Source organism: Strix uralensis, chromosome 15 (genome assembly GCF_047716275.1).
Source record: "Strix uralensis isolate ZFMK-TIS-50842 chromosome 15, bStrUra1, whole genome shotgun sequence".
Lineage (NCBI taxonomy): Eukaryota > Metazoa > Chordata > Aves > Strigiformes > Strigidae > Strix > Strix uralensis.
This window is the reverse complement of record NC_133986.1, coordinates 12,025,300-12,039,879: the sequence shown is the minus strand read 5'-3', so window position 1 is coordinate 12,039,879 and position 14,580 is coordinate 12,025,300. Positions and strand designations below refer to the sequence as shown.

Below are 14,580 nucleotides of genomic sequence, written 5' to 3'. Positions count from 1 at the left end.
GCGGCCGCGCTTGCGCAGTGCGGGGAGAACGGGCGACGCGCGCGCGCTGCCGGCGGCCCTTGGACGAAGCGCGCGGGAAACCGTGAGGGGGAGCCCTGAGGGCAGCGGCAGGGCGGGCGTGAGGGGCCGCGGTGCCTTTTAACCCCGCTCGGAGGCACCACGGTGGATCATGCGGATCACCTGGTGGCACGTCCCACCTGCCTCCCCCCTCCCCGCTTCGTGCAGCTTTATTTCCCCTTCATAGTTAGCATGGTGGTCGCCTTAGCGGCTCTCCTCAAGCTCTGCTCCAGCAGTACAGCCCTTTTCCTCATGAAGTTCTATATTGGGTTTTGATTGTATTTTTTTTTTCCTTCACCCAACTGATATTGATACGCAGCAGGACTGAAACACTGAAGATTATTATAGGAACCACTGCACCTCAGAGAAGGGGAAGTTGGTGACACCATGTTGTGGATTGGAAATGCAAAAGCAGGCTTTAATGTCAAAATGTCAGCCAATTTTCAAAGTCCAGCTGAGAGGCCGCATCCAGATGTAGCATTGGGTTTCAAACTTCCTTGCTCCAAATACACAAAGTCCCTCCTCAGCCGACTGAGGAGCCTTCCCAGTGAGCCCAGGCCACCACAAATCATGGTCTATTGTGCTAGTGGTGTGTTTCTGACACATGAGATAAGGAGGAACAAAACTCCCTTTGATAAATCCAAGCTGTTTTTAAGTCACTGGCTTAAGCTGTTTTTAAGTTATTTTAAGTTATATCTCAGGTTTTGCTCTTGATACCTCTCACCCTCTGGATGAATAACCTCAGGGATGTTGTGGAGGCACAGACCTACTTTGTGCTCTTTCGCATCCCTGAAGAAGCCACAATTAATTATGTTATATAGGATGGTACAAGATGCATACGGACCTGTCAGAGTGGTTTGCTGGAAAAAAATGATGTGTGAAAAACATGGATGAAGAACAGGGTGATTTCCCAGAGCTGCTGGAATAAGCATCAGAATTGCAAACTAAATAAAGTCATCCAAACCTTCCTGAAGCTGTCCTTCCCATCCTCATATCTGGTCCAGATTGCCTTGTTTGCATACACTCTTAATCTTTAATGAGTCATTATTCTTCAAGAAAAATGTTCATTTACTGCAGGTGTCATTGCTTTCAGCTCTGTGGCTCACTGGAGGACAAGTAATTTTTGTAAACCTTGCTCGGTTTCTGGATTTGCATTTTTCATCTCTGTGTTAATTTATTAGGTTTATCTCTTGATGAATGCTAGTGCATTATAAAGAGACAATGCCGTTATAAAATGATAGATATAAAATGAAGACAGTACAATTCTACCATTATCTTTGTTTGTTTATTTGAAAGGACCTAATTTTTATCCTGGTTTGCTAAAGGAAATGTAGCTTATGCCATCAGGCATCTGTCCGTCAGTCTCCTTTTCCCTTCAAAAGCGTGTTCTGAAACCGTAGGGTGGTTAACCATTGAGATACCTGGATGTTCCTCTCCCTTTGCTCCAGCTTAGCTACCAGAAAATGATTCTTTTTAAAAAAAAACAAACCCAAAGCCTATCTTTCACTGTTCAGTTTAGCTACTGTGCAGCGGACTTAGTGCCACTCCAGCAGCCTAAGCCTTCATGGCACGGAGCATCGCATTTATGCTCCTTATTCCTTCCGTGTGAATCCAGTACTTTCCTTCTAAATCCAAGAGCAGAAAGAAAACCGCTGTCTTGAATCCTGCTCCATCCGCTCTTTTCATCCTCCCTAGACTGCTCAAAACACAAAGCATTAGAGGACTTGACAATAATTTAAGGTGAAGACAGAAAAAATGCATGTGAGAGCACCCCAGTTGCTGGGAGATTAAATTGTACAGTGATGTCTTAATACTTGATCCTCCACTGCTCAGGAGGTGCCAATGTCTCGGTGTTACCAGAGCACCGGTTTGCAAGCAGTCTTCTGTTGAATTCTCTTCCAGCAAGCACTAGGTACGCTTTGCAGCCCCTCTCTGCTTAATTTGGGAGGTTAACAAACATGACTAGTAACTAGTGCCGTGACAGGATCACAAGGACAATATAAATTATTTGCTACTTCATGAAGACTCTTCTTTTGATAGAGCCTGGGCATTACGGTTATGTTAAGTCAGCTGAGTGCTTCCTCTTCCCATCCGGTCTGATAAAACAGAACCGCTGCGTTTCTCATTTAAAGCGCTGTGATTTGGCACCGCTTCATTTTCTGTGGCTAAATGATGGCTGGAGTAGAAGGGAGCAGGGAAAAGCAATGCATAGTAATTGTAAACACAGCCTCCACTTTTCATACTTTTTAAATTTCTGTAAATATACAGAGGGAAAGAAGTAGACGAAACACAGAACGGATGGGTGGAAGATATCCATGTTTGAAATCAGCACGAAGCTGATGCTAACTTTGCTCCCTACGTTGGCACCACAACTGCAGTGATGTGTCTGTGCCACTGCCTTCCTCAGCAGCGAGAATAGAGATGATTTTTGTTTGAAAGAGACAGAAGAGAGAGATTCCCCGGCCCATTCCCCCCTCCTCTCTACCGAGTGAGCATTGTTTTATCTCAGGCCAAGGAGGACAGTTTGTGCAGGTTCCTCCAGTGGTTCCAAGTTACAGGGAAACCTCCCAAGTCGCAGCATCGCCTGTTGCCGTTTCATCCCTGCTGCTTTCCCAGCCACAGCTGCTCACCTGCTCCTGTTAAGAAGAGCTGGGCCAGGCCCTTACGGGAAGAGGGTGCATTTCCCCAGCCAAGGAACTGAAGAAGAGCCTCAGCCCCTTCGCAGCAGCGCTCTCGCAGCAGAGGCTACCACCTCTGCCCAGAGAGCTTATCCGTACCTCGCTGGCCCAAGGCATGTGCTATTTCACACACCCTAACTGGGGGTAGTGGGGAGGGTTTGGGCACCCACCCATCCCAGCTTCTCAGATTCAGGATTCAGACTCAGAAAAGAAGAATTTATTTGCTCTCCTGCTCTTACGAATATTAAGACAAGCTAAAACTTGAGTCCTCAGCTGTGTTTCTGCAGCAAAAATCTCAGATGATTAATGCTTTTGCAACTAAAGGATGTCTCTGTTTCCTGCCCCAAGGAGTTTACAAGATTTGTCTTCCCAGTTCTTAAGAGATTCATTTCCAGACTTCTGCAGAGACCCTGTTTGGGGCTGGTGTAACATGACAGCAACCGTTCACGGTGATGCGTACTGCTGAAACCCACCTCCCCTCTGCCAGGAGTCCCTGGCTTGAGCTGATATGCAGGGACCCCCCAGTCATCAGCCACGTGCTCAGGGGATGTTTTACTTGTGAGGAGGGATGCTCCCAGGCTAACTTAAAACCAAAACCAAGCAAATCAGAGCACACCCTAATTCAGCAGGAGAGAGGTCACAGCAAACAGAGCTTGGAGACCAGCCTGCAGGATGGGACCGCTGGGATCAGAAGGGGTTTCCTCTGTGGCTCTGAGTAAGTCTTTAATTGTTCTACACCTTAGTTCCTATGTGGGAATGACCATAACCTTCCTTTGGCTGCTTCCCCTGGGCAGGCTGGAGGGTATTTGGGGCAGGAACTGCCTTTTCGTACAGTTCTCCCTGGGATCGCTAATCCTAGCAAATACCGGGCCTGCAGGAAACACAAACATGAGGAAGGAGAGCGAGGGAGAACAGCCGTTTTCACTCACACCCCCACATACACAAAGATGTTCACATGAGGAATTATACAATATATCTATGGGTGTATATATATCTCTATATATAGTTTATTTCTCACAATCCTGGTAAGAGTTACAGGTGTATTGGGTATCATTTACAGTTTCACAGCATATGGAGTGGCCATACAGCTTCTGATGTGAGTAACATACAGTGTGTAGAAAGCACACGTTTCCAACCCATCCACCCACCACTCATACAATGGGTTTTCAAAGCTAATACTAGATTCAGCTACGTAGAAAGCCTGGAAAATGTTAGGGTACAGCGTTGGGTGTCGTACAACACTGTCAGTCACAATGGGACAAGCTAAACTACTTTAATTTTCAATCTAGTATTTCTAGTCTACCTGCATTATTGCATTTATACGCTTTTTTTTTTAAGTCAAAGTAAATAGAATACTATATGGGAAAGGAAAAATTCTTGACTATTTTAGGATTTGAGCTGCAGCCCATACAAAGTGTCCATAGAAGCATAGACAAGATTATAAATTCAACAAGGTATAAATTAGCTGTATAGCTTTGTGTGTAGGTAGGTGTCCATTTCCCTCCAGGAAATGTGTCTAGCAGCATATTGTTTCCAAAAGCAAAAAAACCAAACCTGTATGTTGAACACAGGTAAATATGTGTAAGTGACAAGCAGGTCTGTTTGTACAAGGAAGAAATCAAGGTGTCACTCTGAAAATTACTGTCATTTGGAAAACACATTCAGGGGCTGCCTCAAAACCCACCGAGCTCACTGGAAAGATGCCTGGGGCTCCCAAGGCAGCAGCAAGCAGTTTCCCACTACCAGTGTTTGAGCTTTCCACCTGACTTCTGAGGGCTTTGGATCAATCCCTGAAAAAGTAACAGAATCCAAGAAAACCAAAGGAAAAAAAAATAATCCCCTGTAATCTGACCTTCAAGTTCCCTTTCTCCAATTTTAGTTTCTCCACAAATTTGTAAACAACCTGCACCTACCACTAGAAGAGAGTTGGTTTTCACTGGGGAGTTGAGATTGCACCTTTTAAATATTTCAATTGAAACGGTCCTAACCAGGCACCAGGCTTAAGAAGGGCTGCTCAAAACTTAGTAAAACCAAATTATTCTCTTGTTGGTTTGTTTGGGTTTTTTGTTTGTCTGTTTGGTTTTAACATGACAAAATTGTATGGCACCCTTGTTCTTATCAAATTGCCTCAGAAACTCGATGGCTCGAAGCTGCTGTGGCAAAACCAGGGATACAATGCAGGTCTTTAATGTTGCAAAGATGATTAAAGATTCCTCTCTTTCCACTGGGCATTTTGGTACTGTAGTGTCGTCATGCACAGACAGGAAGAACCTGTAACTTTATTCTTGGTGTGCTGTGCTGGGGCTATGAGAAATGAAAAAATAATGGCATTGTCTGTGAATTTCAGGCTTGGAGCAACTGAAAGAGAAACAGGAGCAAGAGTAATATGTTGGTCTAAATCCCATTTAACCCAAGTTAGATTTTTCAGTTAAAAAAAAAATCTATTTAATTTGAAGAGCATAGCAAAGAACAGAGCTCATGAGTCCCCAAGTACTGCCTCTCAGAGCACACACAGTCCAAAGCAGCAAGCAGAACTAGCACACAGGGTAGAGCCGAGCCCACGCGCCAATGGCTACGATGTGCCACACAGCTTGCAGGCTTTGGGTGCCAGGCTATTGACATGGTTAGTGGAATGAGAGTTGAATATTCAAGGCCCAGCAGTCTTGCATTGCTGTAAACAGTTACACCTGAGCAGCCCTGCGGCTAACAGAGGATGAGAGTGAGCTGCAGCATGCCCCTGGCACAGGACCTGAGCCTTCAGGGCCAGCAGAAAAATGCAGGTCCCTGACTCAGCTGAGAGCCAGCTCTTAAGCACCTCTTCTCTGCCGGTGGTTTTGGTGCTCTGGAAGACTACAGAAGCTCTAGCTTCAGCCGAGCGTAGTGTATGCTGACACTGTGGTAGCATCTCTTGAGCAGTCAGACCTCTCACCTGGCTGGCAGGCAGGCTCCAACCCTGAGCAGACCTTGTGGCCATGCAGCGACTTACTGACATGGAAGAGCAAGGACAAGAGAGGGACCTTCCAGCCGTGGTTCTCTCACCTGCTGAGCTCCTGCAGCAGCCAAGAGCATCTTGCAGACTCGGACCCTCAAGCCTCAACGATCAGGGCAGATGAAAACTTTGTACGTTCCCTGCTGTATCTCTGCGTTCCCCTGAGGTGCTCAGTGGCTGAACGCTGCCTGTATCTCTTGGGTGGGGCTACACAAAGTCTGGCTCAGCCTTGGGGGCAGGGTTTCTGCCTGGCTGTGGAGAGGCCACATCTGCAGAGCTGCCTGGGAAGAAAATAGGGAAAGGAAAGGGAATACAGCACAGCAGCCAAAGTAGCAGTAAAGGACAAGCAATGAATCAGATCTCCAGAAACCAACAGAGCCACGTAGTTTGTAGCAGTTGAAGATCTGGCATGAGCCGACAGCCTGGGAATTTGGACATTAGAAAGAAAAGCAGGTCACAGGGCTGGACTGATGAGCTAAAAAAGAGGAAAAAGTCACCATACAACCCCTTTGCTCAACAGATTAAACTCCCCAGAGCCAGTCAATCAAGGTAACATGATCTGAGCTAACCACTGCAAGATGCAATAAAAGACATAGAAAAATGGTGTTGGACAGACCCAGCCAAGCCCAGCTGAATGGCACATGGGGCATGTTCCAAGCCGGTGTCTCAGTTCCACTGCAGTACCCTCAGTAGCACCTTCTGTCATCATCTGGGCTGCTCAATTCAGGATAATCTAGCTCATAATCTTCTGTATAGCTACCTTCAGTTTGATGAACCTGGATTAAGTACCCTCTCATTTTTGCCACATATTCGTCATGACACTAAAACACCTTAGTCTGTGCTCTTTGCCCTTAATGCCACTTAAAAAATAACTTCCCTTCAGTGATTAATACTTTAAACAGATGAACTTCAGGAAAGAGCTAATCTCCAACTGAATGAGGACAGGAGAGATTTTACAAAGAATGATGGGCCAAAACTAGTCACTGCAAGAGAAGCATTTAGGGGCTGATGGCAGGCTGAAAAGAGCACCAGTATTTAATCCACAGTGCTTGGCAGACGCTGCTCGCATCGCCCTCTCCTGGCTTCTTCACAACCCAGAGAGCACAAGTCCTGAAGTAAGGGGCTGGTACCGCAGCCCCTGGCCCAGAAGATCGGTTTGCAGGCTTCTTCACCTCCTGCAGTGGAGTTGTCAATCGAGGGCCACTCGCAGGACCTAAAATGCGCAGGCAGCCCAGGTCAGATCTCCAGCATCAACTCCCTGAGTCAAGGACCAAATACCTCTGGTGTAAATAACAGGAAATATCCAGATTCCAGCCTCCTGCACTGAGAATTTAACTAACTTTGATACAGAATTTTTATTATCCACATCAAAGCCAATTCTCTTCATGAAGGGAGGTGCCCAACCTGTACAACAGAACTGCAGTCAGTTCATGGAAAAGATGATGTGGTGCTGTTGCCTACCCCTACAGAGGACGGCTCTCCCTGGATTGGGAGAATTCTCCCAGCTCTGTGGCAAAGGGAGTGAGACCACAGTAAGATGCTACGTGGCTTGGGAAGGGAACCAGCATCCCTGCTCCAGCATGACTAAGTCACAGAGTAAGAGGATCAAAGTGTGAGTAGGCTGGATTTTTCAGTCCTTTTCATAGCAAAGCATGTGAAAAGAGAACGCAGCCTTTCAAAATGCCCAAATCATAAACTTGCAATTTCCCTTAATCATAAGAAGTTGGTTGTATAATACTTCAGGTCTTTTTCTTACTTCACTAACCCTTTAACACTGAACAGAGACAGAAAAAAATGCATTTGGAAAAGTCAGTTAGTGAAGGTTAATTTGCATGGCATCAGAGTTGGTCATTTTTGCTTTTGTCCTAGGAAAAAATAGAAGTGGATAGGGTATAAAAGTTAATGTGTCCTTACCAAAACTGCTAAGATAATGATGTCATGTGCTTTTTTCTCTGCACTTCTCTGTACTGTTTCTTATACCCTCTCAGAAGCACCATCTTGAAGCTTTCTGTAGAGCTGATTGAATTTCCAAGAATTTCACCTTTCAAATACATTTTTTCATTGCCTTTTTTGGTTTCTTTCTTGAAGAATAATTTTTTTCTCAGATCTTCAGGACTGTTATTTTCAAGCAATTCTAAGAACAGTTAGAAGGATGCTGATTTCTAAATGCCAGTGGCATTTCCAGGAAAAGAAGGGAAATTTTTAGAAATCATCTCTCACCAACTCTAGGTTTCTTTAGTTACACTGTTGTTGTTTATACACAAATACTAAAGTGGGTATAAGCGCGGTTGTGAGCATGGCTGCCTCAGCTAATACCAGAGAAGACACTCCCTATACTCAGCAGAAGGACTAAGGAATGTTTTTGTCCATTTTAAAAACCCATGCCCTTGAAATGATTTTACATTTTACAATGACCTGCAATCATATCCCTGGTGCCAATGAGATCTCAAAGGCCTGAGCAGACCATGGTGAAGCCAATGGGAAAACACCCCTTGTTTTCAGTAGCCTGTGGATCAACCCCTAAACTTTGATTCAGCAGAGACATAAACCCATTTTTAATTTATCACTCAACCTAAGGGAACCAAGAAGTGCTTCAGGGCAAGCGACTGTTCAGTGCTTTAAGTGTGAGCCCGAGAGGGGAACGGCACCTGCAGGAACACATTCTTACCCTCCTGAAAATGCTGCTGCATTATCCTTTGGCTTCCAGATTTGTTTGCATCCTACTGCAGAACTGTTAGGAATAATGGGACTTGTCCATAGCATGTTAAATCGGTAGAAAGAGGAAGCAGAAGTGTAATCTGTTTCATCTTTCTTAAAGCTAGAAGCATCAAAAACCTTCTAAGTTGTACAAGAGACCATAATGATATTTTTATATTCGACTAAAACTTATGGCTCCTTAAAAATAGATTGAGATCAGGTGTAGTAATCGAACCTATAGTTTTAGTGATAAACTACAATGTCTGAAGTCAGTTTTGCAAATTTATAGTTTATAGACCTTATCAAAAGAGTAAACTAGCAATCTAGATCTCTTCAAATCCCAAGCACAGAATCTGATTAGTTTTAAGCGTTAGTTCATTCTCCCCACGGAGATATCACTAGAAGGACTTCATATCACAAACACCACACAAAGAATAACATCAAGCAAATAACGGCATGTGCTCAGTACGAGAAAAGACAACTATTTATTTAGCACAGCGAGTTCAGTCATTTAAAGCCTTCTGCTTCAACAAATTTGGTTTCAATCTCCCTTCGATTCTGAGAGAGGTGAATTTGCTCTTCTCAGCCTAGTTCTCGCTGGACATTTGTTTTCTCAAAATGAAACCACTGCACAGCCTGGCACATTAAGGCAGAACAGGAGGTGTTTGCTAAGAGGATGTCATTTGCAAGTCGGGACTGAAGTGCATTGCCCCAGCTGCGTGCTTAGGAGCTTGTATATCATCTACGCTTGAGCTACCTGACTCAAATCAACACTAGACCCACACCTCAAAAAGCGCCACAACACAGTCCGGTATAGTTCAGTATAGTCTAAAAGTGCCTTATTTTAAAGCGAGTAGCCCACACGACTATCCAGGGAGGGGAACAGTAATTTCGAGCTTCTAGCACAAACGGACACATCGGACATTCAGCAGTTCACTAGCCATACATTCTTTGCACTGAGAAGAAACCAGGACCAAAAAGGAATTCAGGTGCTGCATGGCATGATGCGAATGGCACAAAAAAAGACATCACGGACACTTTGTGTGAATGCAGGGGAACAAATGAAGAGTCATCTCCAGGTTGGCTTGTTTTTTCCTCCCCAGACTGCAGTAATATAAACATATATGCATGTATACATACATATGCAGAACATTCTTCAAGGCAGGGTGGTGTATACACACACACACAGGTGTTTTCCAAACCAAACTGCCAAAGAGGTGGGTTCAGGTAGTGAATCTGGACAGCAGACTGCAATGGTTAAGTGATCACAGGAAGTGGAAAATCCCTTATGAACAGGACGTACCACGTTCCCTGCCCAGGGAGGGTTCGCATGTGGTTACATACCCAGCTGATGAGCTGCAGTCCCATCCCATCACCATCTCTGTGGTGTGTTTCTGGATGAAATTAGTGGCCTTGCATCTGAGAGCTCTAAGGGCAGGGGGGGTTGGAGGTGGACTGAAATGGTTAAGGCCCATGTCGGCTGAGAACTGTTTTTCCCCTCTTCAGTTGCCAAAGAAAACAAAAACTGTTGTCAAGGAAATAAACACATTTTAGGAAGTAAAATAGGAGACTCAGATGAAGCAGGTGTTTCTTTTTCCTCCCTCTATCTATCTATGCTGGTCAGGGCAGAATAGATAGATGCTATATCTGTAATGTTGTCACACACTGCTAAAAATATAATCACATGCCGGGGCTGAGAGGGAGGGAACAGACAGGACAAGTAGAAGCATCTCTCAAAGACAGGCCTCCCACTTGAAAACAGAAGTCACTGTCTGAAAATCACCACCCTACTTTGACTAAACATGAATTGGAGCAGGAGCGACCGATTTCCCTTCCTCATGAGCAACATAAGCAAAATTTCCCTACAGCCAAGAACTTTGTGCTTCAGAGATCCAAGGGAAGAGGAGCCCAGGAACAGCCATCCCCACATCCCAACCCCGGCAGTTTGGATACGTTACCCAGTGGGCACAGGCCTTCCAGTCTCAGAGATCAGGTTCCTGGCAGGACTGCACTGCAGATTGGCTTGGGCACCCAAATTTCTCTTGTGGGGAACCAGAATGAACAGTTCAGGGTGCAAGCAGGAGCAGGGGGAGCAGGTATGCAATGGGGTCTCTCCCCAGGATGGCAAGAGAATGTGCCCAGAGCATAGTCAGGGTCTGGGGGCTCTGCAGCACCCCCAGACTCTAGTGTAGATGCCGCAGACTCACCATGTCCTCTGGCAAAGCCCCACTGCAGGCGCTACAAGGGAGCCGTGCTGGGACTGCTTCTGAGCTAGGTTCTCTCACATCTCTGCTTTCCAAATACCTTTCCTATCCATTTGCTATTGTTTGCCCTCCCTTCTCCCCCCCCCCCCACCCCCAAATAACCTCTGAACATCTGCAAAACAGGATGAGGGGAAATCAGTTCTCTAGACAAAAATGGCATTACAGAAACACCCCACCATGGACCCTTCTGCTTCAAACCGAGTAAATTCTCCAGCCTGTGAGTGACACACAGCTGCTAGGAGACACATCCACAACACATGCAGAGAGTGCTTTAAGGTACCAGGATTTCACCCGGGGCTGTAGCATTTGTTCCAAAAAACACTGTGAACGCAACCCCCTGTCTCTGTACTGGTAAAAGTAGAGGTAGACGTTAAACTGCAGCCTGTTGTTCATCAGAAGACAGCATCTGATACTCCCAGAGGCTGTGCACCTCTGGGAATATTTTATGAGCCTTGGGGAAAAAAGAGAATGACAAAGCTCAGCATAAGAATGGCCAGGCTGCATCAAAAGACATTTTGTTTGGGGAAAACCATATGCATTCAGCCAACCAAACTTGGAGGTAAATAAGACAGACATGAGCCAAGAGAAGAATTGCCAGCTCAGGTTATACACATCTACCATCCTATCCAGTAACCTTGCCCGAAGCAGATACCTCAAAGGCAGTACCTGAGGAACGTACAGTACACCCTTCTCTGGCCCTGCACTCACTGAATTTATACACCCAGGCTCAGTTAGATATGTATGACTAAGGCTTCTTAACTGAACTCCCTCCACTTTGTCACAACCCCTTGCTAACCATTGCTCCAAAACCCTGCCCCCACTGGCTGCAACTGCTGCTGAGCTCCGGAGACTCTGTGGTTCTGAGCTCATCTAATCTCTGATCTAATTTAAAAACAAAATGTAAGGGCTTTTTTGTAAGACTTTTTGCAGTAGCGCAGCAGCTCAGAGTAGTCTAATGGCAGCTTTCAGAATAAGATCCACCCACCTCATGGTGTTAGGGGAAAGGCATCAGCCAATGCACTAAACACCCTCTCTTGTCGCCTGCCTTCCCTCTCCCCCTCACAAGGTCTGGCTTTAGAGCCAAGGTACTCACCAGTGAAACCAGGCTGTTCCTGAGGGATGGGAATTTGTTTCCATTTTCAAAGTGTGGAGGAGTCACAGATCCCTCTTACTGTCGTAGGGGGGAGGTAAGAAATCCCCCCAGGACAGACAGACCTCCAGTGCCCTTGAACAGGGTTTCCCTGGTATAAAGCAGGTCAGTGTTATTCACATGGGGTCACAGGTCCTCTCTGCCCCTAAAACCAGCTCACGTCTCTCTTTTTTCTACCTTCTCCTGTACCAAGAGACCATAGCCTTCAGTAGAGAAAAAAAAAAAAAAAAAAATCAGGTGAAAGGCCTGATTCAAAGCCTAAAGGAACAAACAGAAAGAGTCCAGCTGACCTTGAGGGAGCTTGGGCTGAGGCCACAGCATCCTGCAAAGCCCAGCCTAACTTTAGGAAATACTAGATCCAAAACAAAGTCTATCCCCAAACGCTGCCCATATGACCTTGGCGAGCCATGGGATCCTAAAGGCTGCCTGCCAGCCTGCAAGAAACCAAGCAGATGGCACCGGCCACCTGCCTGAGGTCGGCATGGGGCTCCGCCAGGTACCTCCACACGCTGCTGACTGCGCCGTCGGTCACGGTACAGCCCCTCTGCTCACTCCCCCGCTGGCAGCTCAGCCAGAGAAGTGACCCGATGTGATGTCCCAAGTTGCGTATTCAGCTCTACCGTGCTGCAGTCTCAGCCCCCAGCTGCAGCCAGCCTGTTTTCTCCGGGGCACTTCCAAGTTGGGTTTTTAAAGGTGGGTTGATGAGCAGCAGGTACATAAGACACCTGTTAGAGAACACACTTTGCTGTTTGGGTCAAGGAGCTGCCTTTTGCCTGCAATTGCCCAGTGCTTCCCCTGCCCCAGGGGTGCTGGATAAACACCAACCCAACACACAGTGACAGGCAAACTGGGTCTTGGCACTAGGCCCCATCTACCCTTACATCTTCTTTACCACAACCCAACTTAAAAACAAACCAAACAGAAACCAAAACACAAAGTGGGGACTCTGGATGGGACGTAGAACACTTTGGACTTGAAAACAGGGGACTGCAAGAGAGGTGGGGGTGTCTCCCAGGGAGGACAGCAGGGGAGGGGAGGGGACACCGTCATTTACACCAATCAGGAGAAGCTGTAATCTATACACAGTGGTATAAGCCAAGATATATTACATGAAAGAACACACTGAGTGCATGGAGTTACCCACACTGGGTCAAACTGGCACAGTTGTCTTGAACAAGACTCTTGAAGTTGCAGTTGGTGTTTGTTGTTGACCTATCTAGCTCGCTCGCTCTATATATATAGATATGTATAGAATTTTTCTGCATGCATTTGTCTCAAAAGGAGCTGTACAGCTGGGTTGGGTTTCTCATCCCCACCCCGTCTCGGTCTTCATTTTTTCCGGGCTAGGAACGCCACTCCCACAATCACAGCGAGCGCAGCCACCGCCACTCCTCCAACGATGATCAAGGGCTTCATGTTGTCGAAGATGCTGCCTGGTGACTCCTCGGAGCTGTTTCCCTTGTGGTCAGAGTCAGGGGACTGGCCGGTGGCCTCTTGTGTCTCCGTGGCGGCAGGGCTGGGTTTCAGGTTGCTGTGGTTGTTCACAACAGCAGCATCACCACCTGCCTTCTTGGTGACAGAGGTGGCAGTGGCAGGAGCAGGCTGCTCTTTGGGGATCTCCTTCTTGTCTGCATTTGTGGTAGGCCCAGGGTTGGGCTTTTCTGGCTTTCCGGAGCTGGGGGTCTTGATGTCAGGTTTGTTTCCGCTTCGGACATTGCCTTTGGAATCCATCCCTATGAGCGCTGTGGGTAGTGACTGGACACCACGTGCGCAGGGCTATCCCAGCTCTTCTTTGCCTGGCTGCTGGAGAAAGAGGAACCACCTGAGCTCAAGGCCTTGCAGCAGTTGTCTTGGGATGATTCTCACACTGGTGGTGTCCTATCTGGACATGATATGGCACCTGGAAGAGGAAGCAGAGCAACGAGAGGTGAGGGAAAGGACAGAGCAAGCCAATGCCACTCTACCTGGAGGCAATAGAGGAGGACAGAAGACAAAACTGGAAACTGTTGGCTCTTTCTTTAGTAACTATGAGCTATATTCAAAGCATCTACTACAGTGCCTGTACCTGCAAGAATATCAAACAAGTCAGACTATCACCTATGGGTGCCACAACTAGGCTCAGTGTGTAATCAAGATAAGTCCATCCTGGCCATGTACATGATGCTAATTTGTCAGTGGCAAGATATTCTCATGTCCAACCAAATAAATCTTACTTTTCTTTTGCTCACCACAGCGCTCTCCCTCCTGGGTAAGGAGAAAACATTTTGTTCGATGGGAAAGCAGATCAATAGCTCCTCCCTGCTCGTATCTCACCCTCTACCTTTCTTTTTGCTGCATTATCCCAAGTTAAGTTTAGGAAGTGGTTAATATGTGATCTTGTGTGATAGTCTCCATCCAGATGGGTAGTGCAAAAAAAAAAAAAGCAGGATTAGTTCCTCAGTTGTCACAGGTATCAGAGCTACAAGGATTATTGCTGTCAGCATTTCTGGTGGAGCCACAGCCAAACAAAACAAGCGCCAGATCCTCAGCTGGTGCAAACCAGTGTAAGGACCCCAGTGCAGCAGCATGAATTTACTGGAAAACGATTGAGAGATTTCACTCCTGTCTCCTCCTTAGAGTGGTTGGCTGGGCTCGCCTACAGAGCTGATCAGGATGGGAGATGTACTGCAGGTGATTAGCTAGAGCCATTTTCTGCAGGGAACTGATGAAAGCAGTGAACAGCATGGCTGCACCCAGAGAATTCAG

At 46.5% G+C, this 14,580-nt stretch overlaps 1 protein-coding gene across 5 annotated transcripts in view; it reads right to left on the bottom strand.

The window, feature by feature from the left end:
- Positions 1–3,720: 3,720 nt before the first annotated feature.
- CEND1 (cell cycle exit and neuronal differentiation 1) overlaps positions 3,721–14,580 on the bottom strand; it is a 32,388-nt gene continuing 21,528 nt past the window's right edge. For all 5 annotated transcript variants that reach the window (XM_074885288.1, XM_074885285.1, XM_074885286.1 and 2 more), the window contains exon 2: positions 3,721–13,735. In XM_074885288.1, coding sequence (XP_074741389.1) covers positions 13,165–13,566 — 402 coding nt within the window. In that variant the 5' untranslated portion in view covers positions 13,567–13,735 and the 3' untranslated portion in view covers positions 3,721–13,164. The remainder of the gene's footprint in view (positions 13,736–14,580) is intronic.